Source organism: Metopolophium dirhodum, chromosome 2, assembly GCF_019925205.1.
Source record: "Metopolophium dirhodum isolate CAU chromosome 2, ASM1992520v1, whole genome shotgun sequence".
NCBI classification, from domain to species: domain Eukaryota; kingdom Metazoa; phylum Arthropoda; class Insecta; order Hemiptera; family Aphididae; genus Metopolophium; species Metopolophium dirhodum.
The window spans coordinates 29,437,823-29,453,081 of NC_083561.1; the positions used below are offsets into that span (position 1 = coordinate 29,437,823).

At 32.3% G+C, this 15,259-nt stretch overlaps 1 protein-coding gene across 2 annotated transcripts in view; it reads left to right on the forward strand.

Moving 5' to 3' along the window:
• Positions 1 to 623: 623 nt before the first annotated feature.
• The window catches only part of LOC132938065 (LIM/homeobox protein Lhx2-like), a 60,393-nt gene continuing 45,757 nt past the window's right edge, over positions 624 to 15,259 (forward strand). The window contains exons 1-2 of one of the 2 annotated variants that reach the window (XM_061004731.1): positions 624 to 1,152; positions 15,062 to 15,252. In XM_061004731.1, coding sequence (XP_060860714.1) covers positions 15,205 to 15,252 — 48 coding nt within the window. In that variant the 5' untranslated portion in view covers positions 624 to 1,152; positions 15,062 to 15,204. The remainder of the gene's footprint in view (positions 1,153 to 15,061; positions 15,253 to 15,259) is intronic. The other variant, XM_061004732.1, reaches the window with a different exon arrangement.

Consider the following 15,259-nt stretch of genomic DNA (forward strand, 5'->3'; position numbering starts at 1 on the left):
TTACGAAATATATATAAGTGGAGACTGGAGAACATTAGAAATAAATATTTAAATAATTGTTTTCGCTTTTATTAAATTTAAAAAAAAATGAGTATCTTGATGTTTTTTGAGTAGGTACTTATACATTTCAATAACGGTTTTAAGCATACTAAAAGGTCTCTATAATCCCTGCAGCAGTTGGTAGGTATAATAACTCCGCGCCGTAGTTTATGCTCCTTTATAAAAAATATATATATATAATATTAAGATCCGCTATATCATAGGAGTATTACACAGGTATTGAGGTGTACGCGGCGGCGCACAAGCCATCGCCCGTGCCCAACGGACACAAAATATTATGTTATTACCGCCGCGGACGAGTCACGAGTTCCGGCCATCCGTCTTCCGGCCGGCCGAGACGTACCGGAAACAAACAACGGGGCCGCCGCCGCCCGTCCGTCCGGGAGATTTACCGCGACGCCGGCTGTGGCAGCGGTCGCGGCGGAATGGTGTCTGGCCGGGCGGCCGGCCACGCCCACCCGACAGCCCATTGGCCGCGCGGTCGTCCCCTGGTCCGCCGCCGACGACCGTAGCGCGGCGCGCGCGCGCCGACGGACGGATCGGCCGAGACGGCGTAAAAAAAACCACCTCGCCGGTTCAGTCTCTACGCGCGCAAGCCCGTGTGTACGTTCGTCGACGCCGTCGCAAATAAACGCTTCGCGCGCGCCGCCGTGTGTGTCGTGTCCCGCCGCCGCCGCCGCCGATCCTGGAGCGAAAAAGAGCATGCGCGCAACCCTGGACGACAGTAATAATAATAATAATATTATTATTATAATATAGATCGCGACCGGAGCAGGACAACGCCGAAGACGAATAAGACGATTTTTTATCACTTCATCCTTTTCATCACTTTCGCTTCGTTTATTTTTCTTCTGTTTCCCGCCGTCGCGACGGCTTTTAATATTACCTATACAGAGTGCGTTTTCGGACTTCCGGACCAATAACCCGCGTCCACGCCGTAGACATTGCACCCTCCGCCGCAACACGATATCATAGGTATACGTAGGTATACTTCCGCGAAGTCTTAACAATCCACGGCGTTTCGTACTTAACCGCCAACGCCAACACTTTCTATATCGAACCCACTCGGTCATCGGTCGGACGCGCTTTACGGTAAGTTTTTTTTGAACATTTATTTCATTTAATATTATATTGGTTAGGTCTTAATTTGCCAAATATGTGTTTTGCGTTATTACGTAACTGTGTTACACCTATCTACCTATTATTGCATTGTTGTGGGCACTGGGCAGGTATTATCGGGGCAACGACGGTTAAATTCGGAGTTAAACCTACCTACCTACCTATATTTCTAAATACCGCTACGCACGCGGGTTTAACCGGCGTCGTCAGATCGCCTACGAGCGTTGCATTTATATTACTATATAGGTAGGTATTATTAATTATTATGATAATGATGACGATTAAAATAATAAATAACAATATTTTAATATAAGCGATTTTATAATATAATATCATTGTAAAAATAGGTAATTGGCGTAGATACTTGCGATTTTTCCTAAACAATCCGTAAATAGTCACGTCGTCGCACGAGCTGGTATTGCGCGCACGATCGTCTGTTGTGTGGCGATATTTCAATATCGCAATTGCAATGACAATAATAAATACCTGGGATAGTGCGACTTAATAGTAATAATATAATAATAATAATATGCCTATAATATTGTTATTATTCGATATGCATACGAACCGACGACGACTACGTCGCGAAATCGTCAACAGATTGACAATGAACTGGTTTTTTTTTTATAGAGTTTCTCAAACACGTTAACAATGACTGCGATTTGCAGCCCGGTTTTTAAAGTATAATATACATATATAATTGTATTGAGCAGTTGAGTACGTATACCATTTTGACTTAAACTTATTTATATAGGCTATATTATAGTCTTCTATAATATCCTCTTTCTATAATAATATAATATTACGATGCATGTACGTATACACGCATAGGAATAGAAGATATTATTATTTTTGTAAAACAATAACGTATAATTATTATGCTGTAACGCCTGTAACCCATTATAATAATTTCGTAATGCTGGAATATTACTATAGTATAATATTATAAATCTATATCTACTTTATGAACAAAACTCTCAAAAATCACATAAGTAATATTATCTCATATTTATAAATTTATAATTTTTACATCATATGAGTATTCGATAACAGCACTAAAATATTATATAAGTTTTATGAAATTATAGGTAGGGTCTCAAGTTTTTGGAACTATCAAAAAACGACAATGTCTTACATTTTAAATATTTATTAAGTATACCTTTAACCTATACTATATAGGCTATAATATAGACTAGCTACCTATAGTAAATTCAATAGTTGTATCATAAAAATATAAGTATAGGACCATTTAGTATTATTTATTTAGTAATATTTAATACTATATAAAAATATACTCATCATCATAATATTCTAATATAGGTAGGTACACATTACATAGGTAATAGGTATCTGGTATAGGTATTATATTTTTAGCGTTATATTAGTAAAATTAAAAGTTATGGTATCTGACAATAATTGTTTTTCGGAGAAATGTTGGTCATGCTAGAAATATAAGAATATAGTATATTATGATATTATTAATTTAAGAAAATTACCTATAGGTACTTGCCAAAATGTATTTAATAATAGATATTATATCAATATTTATATCAGTGTTATTGTCCAAAGTTTTGGAGTAATGTGCAAAAAATAATTAAACTTTATATTATTTCTTTATTTATATAGATAATAGCAGGTAGGTGCATACAATATAATAATTAGAAATGATTGTTTGATAAATGAATATTGTTATATAGATATTATATATTATTATCGGTGATAATAATTGAACAATATGTACCTATAATAAGATTTAAGTACAACTTATTTATAAGAACAAATTACTGATTATATACATAAACAGGTAATAAAATATTGCATCTTTTAAAATTCAAGCAAAACCCATTATATTTACATATTATCTACCCATAAATATAGATGAATAATTAAATTTTATCTTACACCAGTAGGAACCTTACTGACACTAAATTAAGAAAATTAGAAAATTAATATTTATTATTTAATAATTAAAATTGTATACGATGATTAATTGTTACCATCTGCATAATCATATAGAAACTTATTACACAAATATTATTATAGGTATATACCTATAAGTCATGACAAATTGTTTTTTTATTTATTAAATGTCTGAAATCGGTTTAGGTACATATTAAATTAGGGTATATTATTATTGTACAGGCATAATGTTAAATAGTAAATGAAACAAAAATTGCATTTTTGGCAAAAACGTATAAATTATAATATATTGAAAAACTATGAATAATTCATTCATTTTTGACAATATTTCAATAATAATTATACCTATACGTTCTAATAAATGAGGTATATACCGACGTTTTGTGTTTAAATGGTGCAGGTTTATAAATATATTTCTTATTCTTGGGATCATTTTTCAAAGATTTATGGTGTTTGTATTTTAGCGAGTTTACTCTGCCAAAATTTTACACATTATTTACAAATTTACAAATTTTATTCTCTCTAGCCAACTTTGTGTTTGATTAATAGATAGATTTATGTCTCTTAGCATGTCTGGGGAAGAAGTCGAATTTTGTTAGATACGCACGGTTGCTGTGCCGGTGCATTATTAGTAATTTTTTTTATGCTTCTTCATTTAATTTATTCATATCATATCTATATCATATGACTTTTAATATACATTCGCTCCTATAAAAAAAACTGCATCCCACTCGATAAAAATATTATTCTGCACACGTCATACAAATAAAATTATAATATACACACCTTATAGTGTATAATTATAATTTTAATACGCTATAAAATACCTATTATTAAGCGTCGAGTTTTCCATTATTGCGTATAGGATTACTCTATGTTAGGTAGTTTAAAATTGAAACGAACCAGCTCTAATAATATAATATTTAGGCAAATAATACCTTACTCGTCAACCCTACATGATGCACATGGGCTGACTGATATTCAGGGTTATCGTGTTATATATTATATCTATATTGTAAGTTATAGGTAATAGATCCTTATAACGACGTTATATACTGTTCTTATAAATTATAATTTAAAATAACAATATAAACAATATTAAACTCCATGATTTTAATAGCTAATAATATAATAAGTAAATAAAGATATACAATGCTGACAATGTGACATGTCGTGTATTATGGTGATCGCTAAAGGGGTGGAACAATGATTTTTTCAGCTCGCAAACAGATCTGTCGTCGGTTGCGCGTTTATATACGGTTATCTCCAGCATAGATAGATAACTGGTCAGTGGTCACGCGTCCGCTTGATTTCGGCCCACTCCACGCGAGTAGGTTTATTTATTTTAATATTATGGACACCACACACACATTTTACAGTCGTACATTATACTCGAAAAAAAAACCAGTATAATATATATTATTAAATGTGTTTGTTTTGTGTACACACAATGACGACCAGACGACGACGGCGGCGACGACGGCGGCGACGTAAAACCGGATCCGACGAAACGATTTCAATGTTCAAATCGCGCACCACCACACACGATCAATAATAATAATATTATGCGCGTGCGATCGCTGCCGTCGTCGGTTCATGTCTCTGTATATATAGGTACAATTAAATATATCATAATCGTAATAATGATTAACACGATATAATTAAAATAAACGCCTATAACGACGAATCAATCAACGCGATATAGAAAGAAAATATTTAACTCGCGCGCGACCCGTCATTTGTGTTCCGTCGAATATAAATTGTCCTATAAGGTCCAAAAATGTAGTACTGAACTTGTATGCCACGTAGAGACGTACCCATTATACACCCCGAGCGATAGAGGTTATTTCTAGTCACAAATATGCAACTCGCAATATTGATACAACGTGGAAGATAACCGTGATAACATGAAATTGGTCCAACACAAATTTTCCGACATAATTAATTGTAAATGATTTTGGGGTCATTTATAATATATGATCAAGCGAATTCGCCTTAAAAAATGTAATCAAACCACGCGAAAAGAAACTGGCCTAGGTCTTGAATATCTTTCATCTTAAACACTCGGTTTTTTAATAGACTGGCCCTATTTTTTTACTATTTCTATTACAATTCAATTTGTATAAAAACGATGTACTTATTATAATATATACGTTGTACGTTGTACGCGTACATTATTACATATTTACACGCACTAACATTATACTAATATAGATATCGATAAAATAATAACCGTTATCATTATAATATATTATAAAGGTATCTATATGTTAAGATATTATTTTTACATAACTTAGTCATTACCTTTGCCTATTATGCCCTTCATTTGCGCATAACACCTTCAAAATTATTTTTATCGTTAATCGTTATAATGTTTAAGTTTTAGATATTATTTTTTTAAATCTCAACTTAAAATGTTTGTTATTATAATATTCTGAAACAGGATGTTTTTTTGATGATTTCGATGAACAAAACGTGTATAAAGGTAAACGCGTGCATCGATCTTTTGCGGGATACCTCCCTGTCCCTGTCCGTATAGTCCACCGCGGGCTACTTTTAATAATTAATACAATGGGTACCTATACCTATTGGTATTTTACATCCGATCGATATAGCCATGGAAAAAATAAATAAAACTGTATGTTCTCAACGTTAAACGATTTCTCGCGTTTCCTAAGACAATATCATTGTCGGGTTCGCGATAAAAGTAGCATCATCGCCTTGCAGTATAAAACGATATTCAACGCATATAATATATATACCTATAAAACGTGTGGAAGACTGCCACAGCAGCAGCAGACATAATATTATATTATGTATTTTATACTGCTGCAGCTATAGCCCCTGTACGATTTTATTTTATGTCATAAAAATGTATACGAGTGTCCACGAGTATAAAATATATAAAATGTATATTGTATATATATATATATAGAGAGAGAGAGACAGACTGTGCGGGCAAATGACGTTACAACGTCTTCGAGTGTATAATAATAATAATAACAACCACAACGTATATTATTACTATTATATTTATTGAATGTATACGTCATAAATCGCGATGGAGATTTACGGGAATCGCGCGGGATCGACGAGCAGCGATTTATAATATGCCTCCTATATATATTTTCCACGTAGAAAAAACTGAGAAAAGTATACGGACGACGACCGCGACGCGCGTGCTCCGCCGGCACAATAAATGGTCACGGGCACCAGAGACCGGATCCGCCGCAACGGTATTTGGATCAAGGATGCACCGCGCGTGCGCGCGTCCGTCTATTTTATAGACCTGATGCAGTCTTGCAATAAATAATAATACTTTTTTTCGTATATTCGGAAAGTACCAATATTGTATCTATTCGAATAAGCAGCAGGAAAAGTATTCGGAGATATAAAATGCACAATATATTGGAATTTATTTTTGATTTTGTTTACATATATTATTTTCGTATTTTACACCGCCAATTTTAATTTTCTCATAACCATCTCCTCCGCGAGGAACGCCACACCCGCATAATATTATGTTGTCTCCGTCTATATACAAACGTACTACCACAGAATATATCAATATAACTACGTACAACATAGGTACCTGCACAGGGCACATTTATTTTCTTTGCACTACTTAATAATAGAGTGAATTGACTAACCTACCTATTATATCAAACATAAAGCAAGAATAAAACTTATAACATAATACATCTTTATATAATATATACATAATACACTTATATACAATGCTATTATTGTAATATTATACATACTCATAAATTGCTCATAACTTGGAAAATTAAAATATCGTAATAAACCTATATGAAAACATGGATAATATGCTTAAAGTTTGATAATAGGTCAATTAACTCAATTATATTAAAGGTTACTAAACGGATAACTCAACAATTGTAACTGCAGTTATTTCAGAACACAAATTTATTATGTATAGTTCCATTGATAAGGTTAGTACGTATTAATCCATCATAAGACGTAAACAACACACGCGGGTGTGGCGTATTTTTGTTGGAACATCTATAATTTATTTGATATTTTGTGCGATCATGTTTTCTTTATATATTATAGTTCTTATTATGGGTCGCTACTATAATAATTATGCAATGTTCTATACTTTTATTTAATATTATGTTCACAAATTATTTTCTAATATATACATTTTGGAAAATTGTGGTTTAAATGTCGATTTTTTTTTTAATTTGGCCATAAAATATCTATACCTAACTTAATTTAAAAGGACAGATTATATTCAAAGATACACTCTGTTTTAGTGTTTTCCTAAAAAAAATTATAATATTAATCAGTGTTTGGAAAGAACGCGTTCGAATTCGAATTATTTTTTTCAAGGAACGTGAACGTGACGCGTTCACTGTTTTAGGGAAAGTTACAAACGCTGGGTAAAATTTGACAGGACAATTTGGTTTTAAAATATTATTTAGCATATATTATAATATATACCAGATACCTATCATTGATTATATTAATTAATGCTTTATTAAACGAAATAATATTTGAATTTCGCGGGTCGAGCTGTTTTGGTGTTGCACATACTAAGTGCCTCAATTTTTCTCTCTATTATAGGGCGGCAGGGAAAATGGTGCGCGTTCATAACTGCAAGCAACGGCATAATATTATAACAGGTAAAGCTATGGTATTTTTAAAAATAAAAACATCGGTTCAAAGATCAGGAACAGTGTAACACTCGCGCGATAACCTATTTATGATAATATTGATATTCGATTGTACCTAATATTATAATGTGTAAAAGTATAAACGATCGAACGCTATGAAATGTGATATAAATTATTATATGTAGGTAGGTACCTAAACTTTTCTATGCGGCTGATATCAGTTGACTGCAGTAGGCTGTACTATAATATTACATATCGTATTATATTATAAACGTATATGCTATATAATATAATTGTTATGCTATAAATTATAATCATTAAACAGGGTTCGGGACTATTATTGCAATTTTATACCTATATCCGTACTGGACTTGACAAAAAATATTATAGGTACCTATATAGTACAATAATACGAAATTTTATAACTTACATTTTTTACATATTTTGGATATGAGGATTTTACAACTCATTTATTTTTTTTCACCTGTCTGTGTTATTTGTGGATTGTATATATCATATTATTAACGAAAATTAAATTTCGAAAGTTTATCTATACTAGGTAGGTACTGAAATACTATAGGTTTGGTTTGATCAAAGTAAAATATAGTTTCTATGGAAAAGAAAAGTTTTTATATTAATTCATAATTCATATCCAATATTATAATACCTAATACTTTTCATCATAATATTATTATATCCTTATACCTATAGGTACCTATTATTATTAAATTTATAAAAATCAATTCGAAATATATTTGTTTGTGCTTAATTCTACGTATATAGTTATTGTTAGTGCTATTTTATGATACCCTGAAAGTTGAAATTATCTATACCACGTATATCGTTGGTATGTCACTACTGGTATCAATATGGTCGAGGCGGAATCGAGATATTTTATGTATACATTATTTGTATACACTCGAGTACGATTTTATTTTTTTTTGGTGTTTGTTGTTTTTTTTTTTATGAACGATGAAACCAGTCGTCGAGTAAAACGTAAAATAATACAAGTAGGTAAGCAGTCGTTAAAATTTCCTCTCGTGATGCCTACCGAAAAGAATCCGACCCTTATGTCGGAGGACAAAAAAGTAGAACCGATAAAAACGAGTCGCGTCTTCGTCATCGCTGTATCAATGTGTATATTATTATATAATATACATTTGTATAGGTATATATAGTTAGGTACCTACACGCGCGCGTTTGTTGCAGCGGCACACGCTGCAAGGTGTGAACACCACTAAAACTAGTTATTTGTCGTAGAAAACCTGCGGGAGTAACTCGCAGGTGCATATTATTTTCCTCCTGCAGTGGTAATGTGCCGATAATAATAATGTGACATTAAATAACTATATTTGTAGGCGTGCTCACTCGGAGAACGGATTTATTGTGCGTATATTCCGGACCTATATTATATGTGATATTATGTTTGAAATCTCCTTTTTAAAACGATTATTATTACTCGCGAGTCGCGGTGCACGGTGTCACTGTGTCGGCTAAAAACTATAGGTACTTATTTATTTGGTATTATATGTATACCTATTAATTATTATAACGCATTGTGGGCAAAACAATAAAATATATACCTATCGAAGGGTACCTGTACTACCTATATACTCCTAATATAATAATATATTAATGCATAATAATTAATTTATATATTATATTATTGCCTATGATTAATCAAAGAAATTTCAACTTTAAATATTTAATTTTTTTAGTGCAGGATGCAGAAATGCATATTAAGTGTTTTTTAGAGCATAATATTATACTTATATAATATGGATATGTGGATTCCCACCATCAACCTAAAACGCTAGAAAGTTTTGAGATAAGTGCACACAGTTGTGTCCGATCGCGCACATATCGCTGTTAATGTAGTTTACTCGCAGCGTTGGCAATCAATCTAATAATAATATAATACGATTATCCCGGCCAGGGAAAAAATAAATAAAATATATGACGACACGCCGAAGAGGTATTTTATAAAACCCATTCGACGCGTAGTTACGGTCAGTTAAACACTTGAACTCGTCGAGTTTGAAAATTGGTTCGGTGTTTTTTATTCACCCGGCCCGTTAATATTTCCCTCGTTCACGATTAAGCCAGCCTCGTTCACGGAAAGCCAGCCGGGTACGTGTGTGTGTGAAATTAACGTTCGGAACTGCGTAGGTACGCATACATAGGTATAGGTATGTTATTAAAAGAAATATATATATTATAATATATACTTTGGTATACGCGGTTTTCGTATTATATTGTTATTACTATACACGCGCATTTATGTAACAGAGGGTTTCGAATTACCGCTGGAATGGTTTTTGCGCAAATAGAATATTGTATTATTATTATTATTATTATTATACCTTCACACATTACACATACTATTGTGGTTTCGCTCGAATTCAATTTAATATTTATTCGCGTTTTTCGCACTCCCGCAGCCGCGCGCAGTGTAATGATAATAACAATAATCATGTGACGCGGTGGCAGAAGAACCGGGCGGAAGAAAAAAAAACCTCTAAACAAACAACATAATTATACACATTATATTATATAGGTATAGGCACACGGGCACACACAAACAAGGTATAAAAATTAATCGTTCGACACGAGTAGGCGGAAGCCGAACGCGGAAAAAAAACAGTGTATATAATATATATTGTGTTTATTTTATCGTAATTGTATATAAGAAAGAATAAAATTTTTTTTTTAACAATTCATATAATGGTCCATCTTCTGGGTATGGTAAAAATTTATATAAAGTAAAATTGTAAAATGTTTAAGTCGTTATTTTTTATTTATCTAAATAGCGTTTTAACATCCGTAGTTATTACTCATTAGTTTAGGTACCTATGTCATATTATTTCCACGGTTGCAGTATTCTATTATTTACATTTTATACTTAATGTCTTCAATGTATAGGTATACCTATGCTTAACTTATATTAAGTTGTGTAATTGTAAATTTGACATGCGTATCATATAAAAAATGTCTGGTAAATATTCTAAGATATTGCCTGGCAATAGTGATAATTGATAAACAAAAACTCCGTATACACGCAAAACTACAATGTACGACTTGTATATAATATTGCACTACATGTATATAAAAATATGTAATGCAATTTTTTTTACCAATTCCGTTTCTTCCCGCACATATTTGCTATAGTCTGATTTTTCCACTTTACCGTCATCGTTATTTATACCTATATAATACTGCAGGGCTCGAACAAATAATAACAATTTATTAAGCAGTTAAATGGACTTAAAATCAAAAATATATATTATATTATGCACTTATTATGAATAATCTTTTATTCACGGATTTGTACCTTTTTATATTGAAAGAGTATAATATACGCAAAATTATTTTAAATTTAGGTAGGTATACATTTAAAATCTTATAAATAATAAATACTAGTATGATTATAATATGCTCTTCGCAATATATACACACAATTAAAATCTAAAATTAGTTAACGATTTTTTTTATCCTATGCAGATTTGTGTTAGTCACCAATGCTCTAATCGAAAATCATCAAATATGCATTAAAAACGTTTGATATTTTACGTCGAGATAAAATATTGTTTACTCGGCAAATGGCAATAAATATAGGTAGTATAATAAGCCAACAAATAAGTGAAATGAGATTATGATAATGCTTCGAAGTTTGATCCCCGGTTATATATTATTATATCTATACATGTATATATTATATTACAAGTAAACTTATAATGAAATAGCGAGCAGATCTCGTCGAATTCACATCACTTTATTCAAAATGTACATTGTCCTAACTCGATTCACAAACGTTTTCGGTCGATTTTTGCGGTTATTTCTCAATCGATCGTCTTCCAGAAAATAATAGTTATAGCCGGTATCTCTAATATTATTATGTTTATGAAAGTTGTTATTTATACACAATATATATCAAAAGTATATGGAGCAATGGAGCGTACCTATGATTTATACCTATATAATCGTTAAGTATAAACAAGAAAACAACATTGGTAAGTATCTAATTAGTATGATGGCGGAATGGGTATGATATATTCATGGCGAATATTTCACTAGTATCCCGCACTTATCTATTGTTTTAATGCTCAGATGATATAGTTTGTTTTTCTTAAACACGACTGGCTAAATATTTTAAATTTGTATAACATAAAAAAAAGGTGAGAAAAATTGAGTTTGTTAAAAAGACCTTATATAGCGGTTTATTTTTAACGCCGTTTGGAAAAATCGAATATTAACCACAGGAGATTTTCGGTACATATACCCTGCAGAAGATGCACACTCGGCTCTCGTTGTGTTCGCGGATAAGAAGATAAAATGGTTTCGCCTTATTCATACATATAATATTATATACCTAAATATATTATACGCGCCGGGGGCGTGGCGAGTGTTCGATGTGTATATATATACATATACACACGAGTTATAGCATTTTATATATATTATTATAAAGTCGACGACACGTCGATAGTTTATTTTCGCGTCGATTTATTAGCTATCCCGACCGTGACAAATCCGCCGATCGCGATCTACAAGCGCGATAAAACTCGTGCGCGGCGTGTCCGATGCGATCATCATTTCGATATGGCAGTCTGACTCGGCAGCGTTTTGTATAATAACCGCGGCGTTTCGGTATTCGCCGCTCGTCTGAGCATTTGTTTTCAATTACCTATATATATATATATATATATACATACGTACCTGTTACGATACATAGGTATACCACGCGATGTATAGGTACTTCGTTTTATACATAAACCGGGCGGCGACCTGGGCGCTATGATCGACGACGACGATCGATTAGACACACGAAAAACGACGTGCCTACAAATGTATTATATGGTTTTGTTTTTACGCCCACGTTTTGGTTTACCATACTATACTGCAGTCGACGATGATCTGATAAATAGTGTACCTATATATATATATATGTACAGTCGCCGTTAACAAAAAAAATAACAAATTATCGCGACAAAGAGACGATATTTTGTATATTATGTACCTATTGGCATATAATGTGATTTGTGCGTTGTACCTATAGAGGTAGTACGCCGACGTTCATATAATGGATAATAGGTATATAATGTCTCATTGTTTGCCATAAACACGCGTCACTGCTGAGGTGTATCAGAAAAAAATCACGATATTTTAACGTGGTGGAAATAAAAAACGATTTGTTGAGACCGATCATATTAATATTATATAATATTATATTCGATAACGACAAATATAGTAATTTATTGATTTTATTCGAGTGTACAAACAGTCACTGCCGTCTTAAAAATATAATATATTATAACGTGAATACGGTTTTATAAATGAAAACTAGTTTGTCGGAAGAAAACACACGCTGAAAGTATTATTTGGAATACGAGTAATATATACTGTAATAAAATATGGGCTCGATACTCGTTTCGTATTTATAACCGTCGTCAAAACTTTATACACGCACAATACATATATTATGCATTAATAGTGCGTAATTTATAATATCATCTACCACGTATTTTATACATCAATAAAAATGCATTTAATCATAAAACTGCAGAGATAAGTGCAAAAATATTACATATAGTTTCATATCCCTTTGACGCCTTGTAGTATTTCATACTATTATAACATATACTTCGTATAATATGTGTAGTCGCATCTCTATATATTCTTAATGCAATAACTCGATTAGGATTTCTACACAAACGTTCGATCAATATTATAATTTATACTATGATGAGTTAATAACATAATATTGCAAATAATATCTCGTCAAATATTGGATTGCGTACAGAAAAAGTACAGAGTACAGACCATAGTATTCTTAAGCTATAAAACTTGTTTTATAATATAAAAACTACTTCGATACACAGCCAGATTAAAGTTTATATAGAGGAAAAAATAAATTTTGCACAGATAGTAAAATGCAACCCAAAAATAAAAAATAAATTATAGGCATATATTTTACATCTACTTAACGTTATCGAAAACAATTATGTAGTACTTTTAATTGGATTGTCAACTCTATTATCTTCTTACAATGTTTATTATATATAATTATATTGTATTGATATTTAATGTGTCATAATATTATCTAAAATCAAGAAATATCCCTAAAATTACAAAAAATTAACAATGATAATTAATAAATAATCATGTGATTTTTGTTTTATAAATGTTTAAATTATTTGTATATTCATACGTGGTATACATTTGATTGAGATGTTCTACTATTTGTGTAAAGTATAATATATTATGACAGCTTTAGGAATTTTTAAAAAAATATGTCGGTATTATGAATATATTTTTAAACCGGATGAAGGCTCCGCAGCTGCAGGCATTGGCGTTAATGCGTGCTTATGTCCAAAACAGTGTAATAATCCGTTTCTGCGCATATACATTTAGAATTTGTAAAACATTTCTGAACAATTAATATTTCTACACGGAAATACTAAATCGTATCTCATAACACATCTCGGAATAATTGCAATAATTGAAGACTTCTATATATACATAATATATATCGACTGTTATCTATCTATATATATATATATATAAAAGATAATACGCTATCTCGATATAATCGTCGAAAGTAGCAGTAGCGCATATATATTATATATATATATAGTAGATTTTAATACAGTCATAATAAGCATAATAATATAACATGTTATCGAAACCGAATCGACATCTTTACTCACTCGCGTATACACAGGATCAACAACGAAAAAAACGTAATCTTTTTCGTCTTGCCGACCGCCGATATAGAAAACCCGGTTATCGTATACCGGTATCACATAATATATTATAATATTATTTAATAATATATAATAATATATACACAATGACCAGTGGTCCGGAAAGAGAGTGTTGCCTTTAGATTAAAGGTATATGGTCTTAAACCGCTGCCGGCGATAACCCCCGGGCGTTTCGCGGTTATCTGTCGGACTGCGCTCTCGCCGCCGCCGCACCCATTGACCTTTTCGTTCGGCTCTCTCGCGCTATCGTTGCCCGTGCTGTTCTGTTTCTGTTATCCCTCTGATGCAGTATGTTTAGGTATAATAGTACACAACTTACAATATACAACGTGCTAAACTACGTGTTATCTCGTAAGCGGTAGACCGGATATACATTTATTATATAATATTAATATCATCTTTGCTTTACAATAATTTAGACTATCGTGATTATTGTTTATTATTATTTGTACCAAAAAATTGATTTTTTTTTTACTAACCACGATAGTTACGTACATTGTAAGAGCCATCGCTTTTTCTATCCACCAAACCGTCTAACTCGCGGCTTATTTGTTACAGTTGTCCGAGCCGCTCTTCCTTCAGCTGCAGCGGGATCTTTGTCGATGACACCCTCGCATTCGCTGCCGGAAGACTACAACTAGAGATACGAGACACTCGTTGCACGCGAATCACTTGTACAACGCGTCGCATTGGCAGCCCTGATGGGCGTGTTTGAAGACCTGGCCAATCAGAAACCCGGAATGCATTGGGTGAGTA